Genomic DNA, 18,842 nt, shown 5'->3' with positions numbered 1-18,842 from the left:
CTCTAAGAGTCATCTTTACATTTTTAATTCTGCATCTTTATGTTTCTCTGTCATAAAGCCTAATTCTCCAGTGCTCTGCTTCACGAGTAAAGCAGTCTGTGGAAAATGAACCACAATAGAGCAGTGAGGGCAGAAGAGAAAAGAGTCTTAGACAGACCTTCTTGGCCAAGAGCAGTGTGTCCTCCTTGCTGGCCTGAGTTTTGCTGCAGATCCTGTCCATGAGCCGGGAGACCTGTTCATAGATGAAGTCCTTTTCCAGTAACTGCTCCTCCTTCTTGGCCAGCTGTAGTTCCAGCTACAGTTGAAAATAATTGCAATAGGAAAGGGGAAAAAAGGTCATGCAAGTCAAAAACTTCTTCCCCTCCTTAATGAAGACACATTGCTTTTGTAGTTGCTACAAAACCTCTAGAAGGTTTTTAGAGCTGAGCTACGTCATCACTTCCCCTGCCACAACTGCCTCCCAACAGCTCTGGGAATTCTTCCTCCCCACAGTAGAGAATGTCCCTCTCACCTCCACCTACCTTCTATTGCCCTTCCTCTGATATGTTCTCATAAGGAAGACAAATTAATCTCTTCAAGATGCCAAAGTTTTTCCTCTGGGCTATGATAAAAAGGTGGGCATCTTGAAACCACTCAATTTTTACCTCTTTTGGCAATATTTAAAGTCAAGCTTAGGTTTTGTTACTAGATTGCAATGAAAGGGCTATATTAGTGGCTAGAGTAATGAGGGATAAATATGTCCACACAATATGAAACACTAGTCCAGATATCTGTGACACTGAATAGCAACGAGCAAATAGATGCTATTTTAAGAAATAATATTTGGGAATCCAAGGTGGCGGTGGAGTAGCTAAAAGGTACACTCACTTTCTCCCGGGACAAAACTGAGAGAACAATTATAGAACAATCAAACTGAATAACCAACTGAAGACTAGCTGAAGAGAAGTCTTATAACCAAAGATTTATAAGAAGCCGCACCAAGGGTAGTAGAAAGGGCAGACATGCAAAAAGGGCTGGCTCTACTTCCATGGGCGGCAGCTGAAGTTCTGGAGGCATATCTTAGCTGTGGGGGTCTCTCGCTGAGAAGCATGGGGTCTCAACCCCACACCAGACTCCTCAGTCCAGAGCACAGAGCTGAGAAGAGGCACTCACATAACATCTGGCTGTGAAAATCAGTAGGAATTCTGATTGCCATGGAGAGACAGGAGTCTCCTAGAAACCCAGGAGCCCTCTTAAAGGGCCAACACACAAAATCTTATTCACAGACACTGACCCTGGGCTCCAGCAGAGAGAGGGCAGAGTGGACTAGAGTCATGTGAGGAGAAACTGGAGTGGCTCTGGGAAGAGAGCTGAAGGGACAGCCACCAGCTGAGCTGAGTTCCTTTCCCACACTGCAGAGGCCATCTTTCTTGGGTGGAGCACTCCCCTCCATAAGGCATCAGCCTGGGGGAATGCAATAGCCCCACTCTCTGGTGTCCCTGCCACCCTGCCCTGTGAAGCTTGTGCCCTGCTGAGGGGTCAGATACCTGGGCCTGGTTGGGTTGTAGAGGTCTGGGCAGACTCAGGGGGTGTCAGTGACTGAGTTCTGTGATTTTGGGGTAGGGGCCATTCCTCTTACTTTCCTGTGAACCCGACTGGTTCCTTCTCTTCATGGGAGATCCACTAGCCCCACTAGCCAGGCTCCTGGTGGCCCCATCCTACTGACTCCTGGTGGCTCTGCCCTGCTGAGAGCTGGGCAGAATATGGGACAGACTGAGTTGTGTAGCTCTGGGTTGAGGGTGACTCTCCCTACCTTCCCCCAAGCCTGACCAGTATCTCCCCATCACAGGAAATCCACTAACCCCACCATACCAACTCCTGGTGGCCCTACCCTGCTGAGATCAGACTCCTGGAAGAATCTGGAACAGACTTAATTGTGTAGCTCTAGGATGGGGGACATTGTTACCTCACATGCCTGACTGGTATAAAGCCTTCCCTTTACACAGCCAAATCTTGGTCTGTTTGGGCCTGATAAATTCTGCAGGCCTTACCCTGATGACTCCCTGAGACCCCATACCACCACAGAGGTGTGTGAGCACCCAGCATATGGCAGCAAGACTTGGTATACCCTGGGACATTTGCTAAGTGGCCTTAGACCCAACACCACCAAGACTGAACCTTTATCAATCTGGCGAATGCCACTAACCCTTACCTGGTTACTCACTGAGAACCTACTTCATGCTACTCAAGTACTGCCAGAGGCTCATTTAGTGATTGACCCTAACAAGCAGCTGGCAGGCAGAGGCAGGCAAAGGTCCTTGGGACTTTTGCTGATGTTTCCCTGGGCCCAATGCTGGAAAAAGCCAGCCTTGATGTGCAGTTTGCTCCTTCTCATGCACACCCAGGCTCAGCAGAGGCAGCTACAAACTGGATAGCTTATGATCTCTAAACAGGTTGCCCAGGTCAGTCCCAGGTAGCGTCTGACTTGGACCTGCACCAGAGGACCTCCCAAGCAGCCCCAGAACCAACACACCTAGAGGTCAGCTCCAGACAATATCAGAGCGGGACCCATATACCTTCACAAGCAGCATATACAAAGGGAGATCTTGGCAGGCACCAGACCCTGATGAGGCAAATTCAGCTTCATGTGGTCGGCACCTGCACAACAGCTTGTACACTGTGATCGAGTTTGATTCTCACAGTCAGCCAACCTGATGGTTGACCCCATGCATGAACAGGCCAATAGCAATCAAGATTCAATTACAATAGGAGGGCCCACATAACCCACACAAGGGACATTCCTAGAGTACCCAGCTCAGGTGATCAAGGAGATTACACCACTGGGTCCCATAGGATACCTACTACATAAGGTCACCCTACCAAGACTGGAAGTCATAGCAGATCTACCTAACACATAGAAACAAAGACAAAGAGGCAGCCAAACATGCCCCAAATAAAAGAACAGAAGAAATATCCAGAAAAAGAGCTAAATAAAATGGAGGCATGCAATTTATTAGATATAGAATTTAAAGAAATGGTTATCAGGAAGCTCAACAAACTTAGTGATAACCCCAACAGCATGAAAAAGAACATAGAAAACATAAAACAGAACCAGTCAGAAATGAAGAATACTATATCTAAAATGAAGAATGCACTAGAAGAAATAAACGGTAGGTTGGATGAAGCAGAGGATCAAATCAGTGATTTGAAAGACAAGGTAGCAGAAAACACCCAATCAGAGCAGGAAAAAGAAAAAAGAATTTTTTAAAAATGAGGAAAATCTAAGGGACCTCTGGGACAACATGAAGCATAACAACATCCTCATGATAGGAGTACCAGAAGGAGAAGAGAGAGAACAAGGGATCCAGAACCTATTTGAAGAAATAATGACTAAAAATTTCCCTGACCTGGCAAAGAAAAAAGACACATAAGTCCAGGAAGCACAGAGTTCCAAACAAGATGAACCCAAAGAGGCCCACAACAAGACACATCATAATTAAAATGACGAATGTTAAAGACAAAGAGAGAATCTTAAGGGCAGCAAGAGAGAGAGACAGTTACCTACAAGGAGCTCCCATAAGACTGACAGCTGATTCTCAACAGGAACATTTCAGGCCAGAAGGCATTGGAATGAAATATTCAAAATGATGAAAATCAAGGACCTACAACCAAGACCACTTTATCTACCAAGGCTATCATTTAAAATTCAAGGAGAAATAAAGAGCTTCCCAGACAAGAAAAAGCTAAAGGAGTTTATTACCACAATACCAACATTATAAGAAATGTTAAAGGGCCTTCTTTAAGAAGAAAAGAAGAAGAAAGAGGAGTAGGAGGAGGAAGAGGAGGAGAAGAAGGAAGATGACTATGATGAGGAGGAGGAGGAGAAGAAGAAAAGCAGAGGAACATAGTTAAAAGAATAATCACTTTAAATGTAAATGGATTAATGCTCAAATAACAGATGATAGTGGAATGGATAAGAAAACAAGATCCATATATATGCTGTCTACAAGAGACCCATGTTAGAACAAAAGATACACACAGACTAAAAGTAAAGGGATGGAAAAAGATATTTCATGCAAATGGAAGTGGAAAAAAAAAAGTTGGGGCAGCAATACTTTTATCAGACAAAATAGACTTTAGAACAAAAGCTATAATAAGAGACAAAAAAGGATACTACATAATGATAAAAGGAGCAATCCAGCAAGAGGATATAACACTTATAAATATTTATGCACCCAACACAAGCGCACCTAAATATGTAAGTCAAATCTTGATGGACATAAGATTTCCATCAATAGTAATACAGTCATAGTAGGGGATTTTAACACCCCACTGATATCAATGAATAGATCTTCCAGACAGAAAATCAACAAGGAAGTAGAGGCCTTAAATGACACACTATATTAGATGGATTTAGTAGATATCTTTAAAGCATTTCACCCCAAAGCAGCAGAATATACATTCTTTTCAAGTGCACATATAACATTTTCTAGCATAGATCACATATTAGGACACAAAACAAGCCTCGATAATATTCAAGAAGACTGAAACCAAATCAAGCATCTTCTCTGACTATAATGGTATGAAACTAGAATAAATCACAAGAAAAAAACTGAAAAACACACAAAGACATGGAGGTTAAATAACTTGTTACTAAACAATGAATGAGTTAACAATAAAATCAAGAAAAAAAAATCAAAAGATAGCTTGAGTCCTGGCTGGATGGGTCTGTTGGTTGGAGCATTGTCCTGTATGCCAAAAGGTTACAGGTTTGATCCCCATTCGAGGTGTGTACAGGAGACAACCGATTGATGTCTGTTTCTCAGATCAATGTTTCTCTCTCTCTCCCTCTCTCTCTCCCTTTCTCTAAAAATTAATAAAAACTTATTGTTGGGTGAGGATTTTTTAAAAAGATACCTTAACACAAATGAATATGAGGACACAACAACCCCAAATCTGTGAAACACAGTGAAAGCAGTCCTAAGAGGGAAATTAATAGCATTAAGGAATACCTCAAGAAGTAAGAAAAATCTCAAACAATCTGACTTTACATTTAAAGGAACTAGAAAAAACAACAATATACAAAAGCCCGAAGTGAGAAGAAAGAATATAATAAAGATCAGAACAGAAGTAAATGAGTCTTAACAAAACAATAAAAAAGATCTATGAAACCAAGAGATGTTCCTTTGAAAAGATAAATAAGATTGACAAACTTTTAACTAGACTCATCAAGAAAAAAAGAGAATAGACCCAAATAAACATAATCAGAAATGAAAGAGAAGTAACAACTGACACTAAAGAAATACCTACAAATGACTGTAAGAAAATATTACAAACAACGATATGCCAACAAATTGAGCAATCTGGAAGAAATGGATAAATTCCCAGAAACATACAATCTTCTGAAACTGAATCAGAAAAAAACAGAGAATCTGAATAGATGGACTACAACCGGTGGAATTGAAGCGGTAATAAAAAAACTCCCGACAAACAAAAGTTTTGGACCAGATGGCTTGATGGGTGAATTTTACCAAACTTTCAAAGAAGAACTAATACCTATACTTCTCAAACTATTCCTAATATATCTTAAGAATCCTGAAACACCAATCAGAAAGACTATATGCACCCCTATGTTCATAGCAGCACAATTTATAATAGCTAAGATCTGGAAACAGCCCAAGTGCCCATCAGTAGATGAGTGGATAAAAAAGCTGTCAGATATTTGCACCATGGAATACTATGCAGCTGTAAAGAAGAAGGATCTCTTACAGTCTGGCACTGCATGGATGGACCTGGAGAATATTATGGTAAGTGAAATAAGCCAGGCAGAAAAAGACAAATATCACATGATCTCACTTATATGTGGAATCTAAGGAACATAATAAACTGATGAACAAAATAGATTCAGTGACATAGAAGCATGGGACACACTGATGAATCTCAGAGGGAAGGCAGTGGTGGGTGGGTGAATGGGGACCGATTAACCAAAGAATTTATATGCATGTATGCATAACCCATGGACACAGACAATAGTGTGGTGAAGGCCTGTGGTGGGGGGGTGGATGCAGGGTTGAAAGGGTCAATGGGGAAAAAAGGGAACATCTGTAACACTTTGAACAATAAAGATAAATTAAAAACAAGCAAATGAAAATAACTATTCCTGAAAAAATTCAAAAGGAGGGAAGACTCCCAAGCTCATTTTAAGAGGCCAGCATTAGCCTAATTCCAAAACCAGAAAAAAATACTACAAAGAAAGAAAATTATATGCCAATATCCCTGAGGAACATAGATACTAAATTCTTCCACAAAATATTAGCAAAGCAGAACCAGAAATACATTAAGAAGATCATATAGCATGATCAAGTGGGATTTATTCCTGGGATGCAATATTGATACAGTATCTGCAAATCAATAAATGTGATACATCACATAAACAAAATGAAGGCTAAAAAACATATGATCATATCAATAGATGCAGTAAAAGCATTTGATAAAAATCCAGCACCCATTTATAATAAAACTCTCTGCAAAGTGGAAATGGAGGGAACATACCTCGATGTAACTAAGGCCATATATGACAAACCCACAGCCAATATCATACTCAATGGGCAAAAACTATAAGCATTTCCCTTATGATCAGGACCAAGATGGGACATAAATGGTGATGGAAGGAGACTTGACTTGGGGTGGTGAATACATAATACAATATACTGATGGTATATTATAGAACTGTACACTTGAAACCTATATAATTTTATTAATCAATGTCACCCCAATAAATTCAATAAATAAATTAGAAAGAAAGAATATTTACCGAATCTAATTTTTTGATCATTTCTTCTTTAGTCATATCTTTTCCTGGAAGGAAGCGGGTTCTGTTTTTACCCTCAGGATTTATAAACCGTTTCTCCAGGTTTCTTATTCTGTCTATACACTGTGAAAACTATTAAACAAGAAAGAAACATTAACTTTAAAACTAACTCTCTTTCTCATAAATTTTAAAATCACATAGCCAAAGGTCTTTAGTGTCTTTGAGTAGGACTGAGACAGGCAAAAGTGGAAGACAATTCTTAAAACCCAATCAGCTGGGACTTGGGGTTGAGCAATGTTTCTGCTCATTTATGGTGCCATGGGGATGATGTCTGTAACTGGCCCTACAAAGAAAGCAATGACTGCTAAGTCATCAAAGAAAAAGCTGGCTTTACAACCAGTCCTTTGTTATTTCCCATTTCGTGTTATACTCATGGGATGTTGTGTGGCTGCAGAACTCAAACTGTACAAACTTGATGTCTTTATTGAAAGTTGTTACAGAGGCCAAGGTAGACAACATACAAAATATAGAGCATAATAGACTAAAGTTTTAAACCCTTTGCTGGCAATAGGCTTAATGGCTTCCCAAAGAAGAATGAAGTTAATTACTAGGCCAGTACAATGTGCAGTCTGTGAGGAACAGACTGAACTATTTATATATTTTTTGCTAAACACCCAATATAATGTCTTATATATCAACTGTACTTGTTGAATTAATGAGACTGGAGGTAGATGAAGAAATATGGCCACTGCCAAATAGAAGTGGCGGCCACACTGAGTTTTTGTTTTATTGGGAGAGATGTGGAACATGGTGAGAACCAAGAGTCAACATTTTTAGCTTTACTGAATACCTGCATAATTTCAGGGAAACCATTTATTTCCTCTAAACCAGTTTTCTCAACTGTCAAATTGGAAGATAAGGCCTAATTTCAAGGTGTTGATCCATTTAAATGAGATAACATATTTCAAGAACTTTACATGTCCAAGGTGATACAGGTAGAGCCAAAACTTTTTAATTTATGCTCCTATTCCTGACAAAAATAATTTTAAATAGTGACATAAATAATTTTTTATTTTTCTTCCCCTCTCTCCACGCTTCTTAATTGCTCTCAATATGGAGTTAAAGTATACATCCATATGTAATCAAGCATTTGTTGTATTTATTACTAACAACACAATGTTTCCTTCTCTAAAATGAGAAATTAAATAGGAAGCAAAAATATGGTACTTGCTTATCCAGTGGTGCCCTGATTGATCTTATTTCCCCTGGGCCATTGAGGAAAAACTGTTCACTTTTTCTATATAAAATGGTGTTCTTGCATCCAAGTTCATGTGACTTCCAAGATTCCTACAAAGGACCTCTTATTGCAAGCACCAGGAATATATGACTCATGATAATCCTTGGATTAAACTGTTGGATGATTAAAAACTATTTCAAACAGCTGCAAAAATGCAAACCTTAAGAGAATTCCAAAAATGATGCAAAAAATGGAAAGACTATAAAAAACACAAAACACAGCAGCTTGAACAAACAAGGGGCTATGACAGGGGGCCGGCCCTGTAAGGCAGGGTACAGAAATGGCTTGCCTGAAGCTCGAAATTTCACACCACGTCCTTTCAAAGGGCCCATGTAGTTAGTGCTGAGTAGACAAATAATTAAGTGAAGTGTGGAGACTAATGGGAAACTTTCTATTCAACTGTTTTTAAGTTTAGAACTAACTCTGGTAGAACAGGCAACTGATATAATACATAATCCATATGTCTCAATTCTTATGCAGTCAGAATGGTAAAGGCTCACATTAGGCAGTGCACACTATCACTAAATGCATAATATTTCCTCTTGGGTAAACTGAATTAATGTATCACACTGGATAAGTGGTTCTATATAATGAAATGCCAAGTATATATATTTTAAGAACAACTAATTTTATTCATTAATAGAGTTATTGATTTGCAATTAGCTCAAATAAAATGCTTACATAATAGAGTGAATTTTTCTTTGTGGACCTTATTGAATTTAGTTCTTTTGTTCTGCTGGGCACCTTGATAGTTTAGTGGGCAAAGATGGCCCTGAAACTATGTTTTGGGAAAGAGCTGGAGAGCCACATTGTTCTGTAAAATGAAGTGAGACAAGTATGAGGTGCCTGGGGGACTATCTGGGATGGTGAGGCCATGAAGGGGAGATGGGGGATGAAAGATGGAAAAAGAAGCCAGTGAAATGGAGCTAAGCTAGGGTAATCCATGTGGGGACTGTTCCCAGTGATAGGGTGAACCTATGAACTTTGAGGGGCATGGCTGATATTTCACTTGAAGTTCTTTGCATTTCTGTACTGTACCCTTTCACAAAATCTTCAAGAAAGCCAGTTCACAGACAAAAGCCTTGCATGAATGGTCTCGTGCAGATGCAGGCTGAAGAAGGAGCGAGTCCTGAGTCTGTGCTCACATGGCACAGAGGTGAACCAGGCACTGTGCATGCAGCTGAGGAGGGGATCTGTGGACCCCCTTGATGTGATTAAATTAAAAAGGCAGGGCCAAAACTGTTTACAACACGAACGAATAAAAACCATTTGCTTGTACATGTAGAGAAAGGCTAGAAGGATCTCTTCCAGATTTTTGTTAATTTTAATAGTAATTATATCTTGGGGATAAAATTTTATTTTGTTCTTTAAAAACTTTGTATTTTTTTAAAACTTTATTAACTAAACATATCTTAATTTTATACCAGAAAAAAATCTGAAATCAAACCTGACATTTTAGAAAACTTGTTTTAGGTTCAAATTTGTTCCTACATTGAGTCAGTGGAAAAGTGTTTAAGCCACAATTTTTTTTGGTTTATTTTTTTCTTATGTTTTTATTAAGAAAAAAAAATGCAATTATTACATGCGAAGAAAGTAACTTTATTTTCTTTCTTTTATTTGCTATTTTGTGTTTAATTTTTTTGGCTTTGTTACACATTTTTAAAGGCATGTCAGAGGTCAGGTTATTAAATTGCAGGGAAACTACAGGGGTTAACAAAGAATCTAATTATATGTGATTGCCTATTAATAACAAACAACAATCTCGGCTCCACAGGGCAAGAGTACTAAAAATGAGAGCTAGATCTTTCCAGGAAGCATCAAAAACATAATTATGCTGGCGGTAGTGAAATTTCTTAAGTTTTGAGCTATGAGAAAGCTGAGCTAAAGCTAAGATGTGGAAAGGCAGAAAATGCTTCATGGGGAAAAGATAGCTGTAGCTCGGCCCCTGCAGCAGTGTTCCTCGACATTTTGAAACAAGCCACATAAGTCATGGGTTCTTACAGGTTCCAGGAGCAACATGGCTTGATTTACTTGTAAGAATTTAAACAACCTACAGACCGATAATGGAGGGGAGGGGGGGGGAAGCAAATGGTCCCAGGCAGTGTCTCACGAGCACGCTCCCACCTGAATCTGGAGCACTGCTAGGTCGGCATCCAGGGACCTCTTGGCTGGCAGTAACTTCTGGGTCACATGAATCTGTCTTTGCTTCTCAGCAATATTCAGTTTCAGGAATCGGATTTTTTCATCCAAGACATGTATTTCAATTTCTGCATTTAGTTTCATCTTCTCCTGGATATTTATTTTTTCATAAAAAATGCACACTTCTTCTTCCCTTTCTATCAGCTGAACACCGCTGTGGTGAAATTGAGAGACAATAGTTAACAGGATGTTGAGATCACAGTTTTACTAGCTATTGTGGTTCCCTCTGGATTTGCGTGCAAAATACACATAAACACTGCATAATTCTAGAAGACAATAGATATTTGTCAGTGGTTTTCTGGTGAAACTCCATGCTTTGAACTTTGGGGGATAGGAGAGGATGGTTGTTTAGCATCTAGACTCTGAGCTGACCATGTGGTTGGCTGGCACAGTATCTCTCCAAGTCTCCAAGGTTTCCTGGGGTGGGAAAGAATGTCATTCCTGTGCATGAACAAAATGATGCCATAGTCTGATTTTCTGCAGAACCTCTTCTTGGACCAGACTTGCCAATCAAAGTCTGGCCAGCTGTGCCCAGGCAGGGGGCCAGGGAATGTATTTCTGCAGTGATTCTCTTCTATGTAACTTGTCAAGCCCATTAGGTTCTTTTAAAGCAGACTGTTTCTGATGCACATTTCCTAATTATAAATTCTGTCATTTATAATAATTCCAGGAGAAAGACCCCTGTGTGTGAGAATATGGGGAAGAAACAAAGTAAGAAATTTCTAATTCCAGCCCCACGGATCTGACCAGGGCCTGGGAGTACACTGCCTAAATGCCTTGGTTTGTGCCAGGAGCCAGATAAGGTTTTGTTTTCCCCCAGAGAAAACACCTGCCAACTCTTTGAAAAATGGGATTCTTAAGCACCCTGAGGTACTTCCCACACACTGCACATCCATTATCCCAGAGTTCATCTTTCGTTGCTTCTCTCTCTCTAGTCTCCTCAAAGCATGTGCTTACATAGTTGCTTTTGACTCATCTTAGCTGTATATTTTGCCTCATTTGACATTTATTAGTTCTTCTCATGATGTCAGTCCTCTTGAAAATAGAAACAAGGAGCACTGCCCTACCATCCTTTTGTGCTTTCAGGTCTCAAGACTTACACAGAACACAGCTAAGGGGTGATAAAAAACAATCTGATACCAGATGCAATTACTATGGGGCTCTACAATCTCACATGCCAGATTTCCCAAAGCACAAGAAACTTGGGAAAACTGCTAAAGCATAATTGAGTGTTGAGATAATTGTAGCCTGGAAGAAACTATGCTATTCCTAAAGTTCTTACTTACTTGCTGAGAAAATGAACTGGGAGAATGGCTGAGTGAATATCATAACATGAACAAACCTGTCATAAAAATGGATACATGACCCAAAGACTTATTTATATCCATTTGACTGAAATAACTTGATGGTATCAGAGGCATCCTGAATGGTAATGTGGGAAAGAACTTTATCTTCAAGTAAGGAGCTCCCCAAAATCGACTCTCCCCTGTTTCTCTTACAAGGACAGAGTTAGTTTCCTCCCTCCCTCCCTCCCTCCCTCCCTCCCTCCCTCCCTCCCTCCCTCCCTCCCTCCCTCCCTCCCTCCCTCCCTCCCTCCCCTCTTCTTTATTTTAAAAACTTTTTATTTATTGATTTGAGAGAGAAGGAGAGAGAGAGATTGAGATTGAGATTGAGACTGAGATTTCGTTGTTCCACTTATTTATGCACTCATTGGTTGATTCTGGTATGTCCCCTGACTAGGGATCGAACCTGCAACCTCAGCATCGGGACGACACTCTAACCAACTGAGCTGCCTCCCCAGCGCCAGGGTTTCTTATTTTCAGGCAAAACATCAGCTACCCCTCCTCTTCAAAACTAATAAAACCTGAATGTCAAATGTCCCTCACTACCCACTGCCAAGTGTAGACAGAAAAAGGGGAAACATTTCTAAATACGATCTCTGGGTGCTTTGTTCTCACAGTAGGTTCCTGGTTTTTACCTTTCATTTCGAGACTGTAGGGCTCGTTCGTATTTTTTGCGAAGCTGCACCATCTCCTCTTCAATCATTGTGATCATATGGGCAAGTCTGTCGATGTTATTTAACTGGACTTCCTTCTTCTCTTTCATTTCCTGAAGTTTTCCCATAATTTTGCATACATCATTTTGCATGCTTTCTCTGATGGTAACATTGTTGGCATGTTTCAGCATGCAATTTTGCAGCTTTCTTTAAAAATAATGGGAAACAGATAAGATTATAATTTTTTTAGTTTCTTTACAAATAATGAAGACTTCAAAGTACAAACTATATCAAAGTAGCTCTTGCTTTTAGTACATCCCTTGAAATGACAATATTAATAATGCTATTCATCATATGATACTCTTCAGGAATTTCTGAAATCTTCCCAGGTCTCAGATTCCCCCTCCATCCAGATTATGACATCTTTCTTTTGTGCCCCAAGACACTCCTGCTCCCCTTTATCAAAGCAAGAGACTACAATAACTCATTTACTGCTCTGTTGTCCCCAGGGGACTGTTCTCACTCAAGAGCAGAGATAGTTATATCCGATAATGTCCATTGGATCTAAGGTGGCCCTTGACTCGATAAAGCATCACAATAAATACTGGATGAATGCATGGCTTCTGTAAATGATATATTACTTTTACGTAGGATTAGAACCTGATAAGGAAATTAGATTTTCCTTTTCATACACATCCCCTATCCCCTATTCCCACCCCTCCATTACCCACACACAAGGGCCCATTTTATAATATCTTTATAAAAGGAAACTGGGCAATAAAGGCCACCAGAAAAATTTCAAGTTATATAGACTCAGTAGATCAGGGACTAAATATAAGTGAAAGAGTCAAACCTATCTTGGCACATGCTAAGTAATAAATTAAAACAACAACAACCATTTGCCAGACATTTCTGAGTATTTTTACATGGTTTAACTCATTAAATAATAAAAGTCCTATAAAATAAGGACAGTTTTTATGGGTAAGAAAAGTAAGCCCAGAGATGTAAGGTGTTTTGCCCAAAGTCACTCAGCTAGTAAATAGCAGGGCTGGGATTTGAATCTAGAAAGCGACTCTCTTGACCACTATACTGCCTCTCACAAGCACATTAGGTGTTCAAATCTACAACCAGGGAATGCTGGTTTATGCACATTTGATTGTCTTCTAACTTTAAATGCAAATGATCAAGTTGGTGCTTTTTTTCTAATTGGATAAATGAAAAGAAGCATATTAAGCATAGTTATATACTATAGTTTTTCATTCACTTAAAAAATAGATGGCTCTCAAACAGTAGAAGCATAAGGACCACATTCAGATGCTTCGATTGTCATCTGTAAAGCAAGGTGTTTAAGGGCTTTTCTAGTTCTGTAAAAGACTCTTATTTTCTACTTTATCATTTCCAGAGTATTTTAGCATTCAGTGAGTCAGAAGACTTTGAAATGATAATAGTTATTTTAACACTTACCTTTCTTGAGTAACTGCACTATTTCTTAAAATTTCCAGTTCATTTAATGACATTTTATGCCTTTCTTTTATTTCATTAACTTGCTGGTGAGCTTTGTGAAGTAAGTTAACAAATTTGTTTCTTTCGTTTCGAATAGTGTCATACAGTTGAGCAAACTCTCCAAGTCTGTGAAAATACAAGTGTTTTTGAAACTTGTGAAATTAGGATGTTTTCCCCTCACTAACTAGATAAATCATCATGTAATTCTTTTACCTCCGATGAATTTCACGTTTCTTCTTCTTATGTATCTTGATTTCAATATCCTTTGCTTTGATCTCCTTCACAATGTTGATATATTTTTGCTGAAATATAAAAATTATGTGTGAAATCATCATCATACTAAAACCAAACACCAACATTTGAATACTCCCAGCCTCACCTCATCTCATTCCTATCCATTAAGAAAAATCCCTTATGCAGATTTGGTGAGATCTGAAAATTGCCTAACCATCTGAACGAAATCACACTGGCTAGGACAAAGTGTTAATTAAGGAAGCGAAGAAATAAGAGAGGAGGGAAAGAAAGAGCCTGTACAGGATGAGTCTGAGGAAAAGTTTGGGGAACATTTGAGGGAGCCAAAGAGTGGGCGAGGTGAGTGAGGAAGGTGTGGAATATTGATGAAGGAAGGGATTTGTAGTAAGTTTTGATAAATGTTATTTATTGAATCCTCTGTGGTATTTTGTGAGAGACAAGCCATGAAGTAGGCACTTTTCCATTTTTTTGTGTGTGTACATTGACTGTTTCCCTACACAATAAAGCACCATACTGAGATCAGCCACAAGGAGACATTACAGATTACACATAAATATTTAAAGTAGGCACTTACAGTTCTAAAACCCTAAAAATATACCAAGTCTAAATACACTAGTTACGTTCTTCAAATATAAAGATACTGTGTAAGAAACGTTTTCAGAGATGAAGTGTTTGCTGATAGAAAGCAGAGGAAATAGTTTCTGTTGGCCTTCTTTGAGAGCTGTGAAAGCCAAGCCCATTTGGCATCAGAGGTTAAAAAGAAATTAGGCATCAGAGCTGAGATTGGCTTGTAGCAATTTTATGTTGTTCTCCAGAGAATAAGAGTCAGGAGGAGATAAATATTTCAGTAACTCTATGTGTGAAGAATGAAACATATAAAACTTTAGTAGCATCAGGCCCATCTTGGGGATAATAGCAACATTGTTTTTCCTTCACCCTTTGCCTTTGGGGGAGGATGTGGGTGGTGCCTAAGATGAAATATGCTGATGGCTGCCTTATGGGAATTTCGGTTTGCTCAGGGATGTTTAACAGACCGGCTCCCATCGCCGAGCACTGGGACAGCAATACCTTGATCTCCCTATTTCAAGACAAAGAGCTGTGTGCTTTTACAAGAAAGAGTTCTTTTAATAATGAGGTTTGGTTTGATACAATAGATAACATATGTATCAATTTTTGAGATTAATTTAAAAATTGTCTAATTTGTAAAACAGGTCACTGTCCCTGGTAACAAGTATCCCTTTGCCCTCTCCTTCCCTTGTTTGCTCCGGCTCCCGTGCCCCGCAGCCCCGCAGCCCCGCAGCCGCCCTGTTCTCGGCAGCTGCCTCCTCGCCTCTCTCCTCCCGGCCGCTGCCTTTCCTTTCTCTACTCTCTGAAGCCCAGCTACCCTATGAACTCTACTGGGCCAACCATGCTAAACTTCTTGTAGCTTCTCAAATGTTCTAAGGCGGACAAAATAAACAGTTAATGGGAAATCTGAAGAGTTTGCTGTGGGTTGTGTGGTGATCTTTTCCTCAGTCTTCTCTGCAAAAACTTTATTTAACCTCATCATTGCTCACTATGCTTTGATGTGAGTTCTTTCTGGGGAACAAAGAAGAAATGCTACTCTGTGTAAACACATGCTCAGAATTAGAACAAAGGTTGCACCTAGAGATGGCCAACATCTGGGCCACATGGTAAATTCAGGTTTTCTAGTTTCTAGTTTCTATTCATAAGGATATAATCCTTAAGTGGAATAAATGGTTCTAATGTTAGAGCTTTAGCTAGCCTGACAGGAGGGTTGTTTTTGCCATTAGTTTTACTGTTGTTTTCGTTTGAGGATGTTGTGCTGGGTCAGCTCTGATACTTTGTCAGGGGCCCAGGAAAGTTACGGGGTGAAGCAGTAACTGAGGGTATCTTAGCACTGGTTTAAACGATGATGGCTTGATGAACTTGGGAGGGAGAGAGGTCTAATGCTACCTGCTCTTGGGTCGTTCTGAGGCAAATCACAGTTGGATGTGAGATCTCTGTGGCCTGTGCAGCTGTCAGCCATGTGCACCACCTTATTCTTACTGATTTGTCATCTGTTCAAACCCTCTGCTCATTGTGACTGACCTAGCTCTTTCTCTCTCTAGATTGTTGACTACTGCTGATGGAATCCTGGGACTATTTTTCAAGCATGATTGAGTCTTGCTTTGGGAAGACGTATCATCACTGGAATTTGAAGGAGATTTAACAATTACAGCTTTCTCATGAATACTGTGTTAAAATGAGGCTACCCTGAACTCTTGTATTAATTTATGGGTGGTTACAAACATGCAGTTACCTGAGCTTTCAGGAAATCCTTGGATTTTTGCTCCTTCTCATCAAGTTTGATTTGAGTCATACGGATAAGGCTGAATATCAGCTCTTGCATGCTTTCTTGATCCTTTAGAAGCTTGTTTTCTTCTGCAAGTTGCTGTTCTACTAACTTAGACTCGGCTTCTGATAGGATTTTCTTTTGAAAAACACAGCATATGATTATTTCTCTGAAAGAACACACTAAGGCCATCTCTTAGACTGTTTTTAAATTCCTATGTAGAATTTCTTTTATTAAAACATAAAACAAAGTAACTCTGTTGCCTTAGCTCCAAGTATTTTGTATCTTATAAAAGAATGTGCATCCCTGGCAGGTTTGGCTCAGTGGTTAGAGCGTCAGTCCACGGACTGAAGGGTTCCAGGTTCGATTGAGACCAAGGGCACGTACCTGGGTTGCAGGCTCGATCCCTGGCCACGGTTGGGGCACGTGTGGGAGGCAGCCAATTGATGTATCTTTCTCACATCGATCTCTCTCTCTCTCTCTCCGCCCCCCCTTCCTTCCACTCTCTCTGAAGAGCATTGGAAGAAATATCCTTGGGTGAGTATTAAAAACACACACATAAGGACTGTGCAAATATGATAACATGTTTAACACGACAGAACTTTTTCTTATTCAGGCTGTATTTTCAAGTAAATTTAAGAAAAAGCATGTTTTAAAATATTTTGACCATGGCTTGAATAAACAAAATTAAAAAAATTGAAATTAGACATTGGTGAAATAAAGTGTTTATTATTTATTTTTAAATATGATCAATAGTCTTATTTAAAAATCTCATGAATTTGTATAATTTTTGCTGGTTCAAGCACATCCTTCACACCCTCAAATTTAATGTAGGGTTGGAGTGGACTTTAAGATGAAGAAACAAACCCACGTTAAGTGGGATCATACTTTCTTTGCTGATTCTCTTATTGATGGGGTTCCGTGGAGCACTGCTTAAAACCCAACTTCGTATAAATCATTCTTAGATAAAAGCTTAAATGAGAGGTGATATTAACCTGTTGGGTCAAATTCCTTTTAGCTACTTCGACTTCCTTGTGGAGTTCTCTCCTCCTCTCAGATAAAGTAGAATCATCTTTAGGGATAGCTTCAATCTGGAAGTCAAAATTTAAAGCAGGCATTTATACAAGAAAGAAATCTTCAAGGTCATGGAGTGAACCCATCATGTACCTTTTGAAAATGGTGGGCAAATTACGATTCTCAATCTTATAGGAACTGCCTATTTTGCTGAATATTTTTTATAAAGTCATTGAAAACTAAAACATAGAGACCTGCAAAAAAATCTATAATTCTCTAGCTGCAAATACTGCTATTCTCATTCATTTGGAAATAAAATAAGTCTTACTAATAATAGCTGCTAAAATTTATAAAGCATTAACTATGTGTCAGGCAAAGTTCTAAGTGCTTATATGTACAGTCTTATGTAGTCCTCACAATAACTCCATGAGGTAGGTAATATTATTATTATCTCCAATTGTACAGATGAGGAGAATGGGGAACGAAGACATCTAGGCAACCCTCACTGGTGTAGGTACAAACCCTGGCAGTTAGACGTGGAACCCATGATCATAACACTGCATTTTACTACCTCTCTAACTCATCACTCAGCACTTTGGAAACATGTATGTTCAAACTATATTCATTATACTTATAAAGTATGAATTCATTTATTAAATCCTATAGATTAAAGAAAAACAGGAGCTACTTATTACTAACAGTGAGAATAGTTGGCTAGTCTTATGTAATAGTTTGATGAGCAGCTGGAAAGATCCTACACAAAAGAAAAGCCTCTTAACATTTTTTGTTGATGCCAGAAATTACACTGTCACATTTCTATTGTATTGACTTGTGCTTCTGTTCCCTGTTGAAGTACTTTTGGGGAGAAGGCAACATCTCATTCCATCATCTTTGCTGCCTTATTAGGAAGGAGCTTGTGAGATACTTTAGGATAGAGAAGAGAGAAGAGAGGAGCACACATGGCAGCTGCTGAGGAAATAGCCCCAAGGATACAGGAAGGCTTATCATGGGGCAGACAACATTCTTGACTTAGGGTAGGTTTAGAGTTGGACCTTTATACTAAAAGCACATGGCTCCAATCTGATGTAGTTTATCCCCTGCTGTGAAAGCACACACTCCTAGGCACCAAGGCAGAATACTGGGTAAAATTTTTTCCAAGAAGGGAGGATCATACTGTTTAGTGATTTAAAGATCATCTAACATGATCCTTTGGAGGTTCATGCTACTCTTTTAACCTAGCTAAAGGGTGTCTTTGGAGGCCCCAACACCCATGAACCTGCAAATCCTCAATATCACCTTCTCTACCCTCAGAAGCCCTGACCTCAGGGCCTCTCCTGTCATAGAGAACTAGCTGTTGAGAAGCACACACTGGACATAGGGAGATAAGACATAGTCCTGTGAAATCCATAATAACAATATACAGAATTTGTAGTTTGAACAGATAATTGCTATAGCA

The 18,842-nt window shown here is 39.4% G+C and overlaps 1 protein-coding gene across 1 annotated transcript in view; it reads right to left on the bottom strand.

Annotated features, from left to right (window-relative positions):
• The window catches only part of CCDC146 (coiled-coil domain containing 146), a 115,478-nt gene that overhangs the window by 5,170 nt on the left and 91,466 nt on the right, over positions 1-18,842 (bottom strand). Inside the window, exons 9-16 of the mRNA XM_016219596.2 lie at positions 17,368-17,463; positions 16,340-16,510; positions 13,999-14,087; positions 13,747-13,911; positions 12,265-12,489; positions 10,212-10,440; positions 6,794-6,922; positions 158-295 (exon numbers count right to left, since the gene is read on the bottom strand). Coding sequence (XP_016075082.2) covers positions 158-295; positions 6,794-6,922; positions 10,212-10,440; positions 12,265-12,489; positions 13,747-13,911; positions 13,999-14,087; positions 16,340-16,510; positions 17,368-17,463 — 1,242 coding nt within the window. The remainder of the gene's footprint in view (positions 1-157; positions 296-6,793; positions 6,923-10,211; positions 10,441-12,264; positions 12,490-13,746; positions 13,912-13,998; positions 14,088-16,339; positions 16,511-17,367; positions 17,464-18,842) is intronic.

Source organism: Miniopterus natalensis, chromosome 10 (assembly GCF_054644295.1).
Source record: "Miniopterus natalensis isolate mMinNat1 chromosome 10, mMinNat1.hap1, whole genome shotgun sequence".
Lineage (NCBI taxonomy): Eukaryota > Metazoa > Chordata > Mammalia > Chiroptera > Miniopteridae > Miniopterus > Miniopterus natalensis.
Note: the sequence above shows the minus strand (reverse complement) of the source record. Positions and strands in the feature narration are given on the sequence as shown.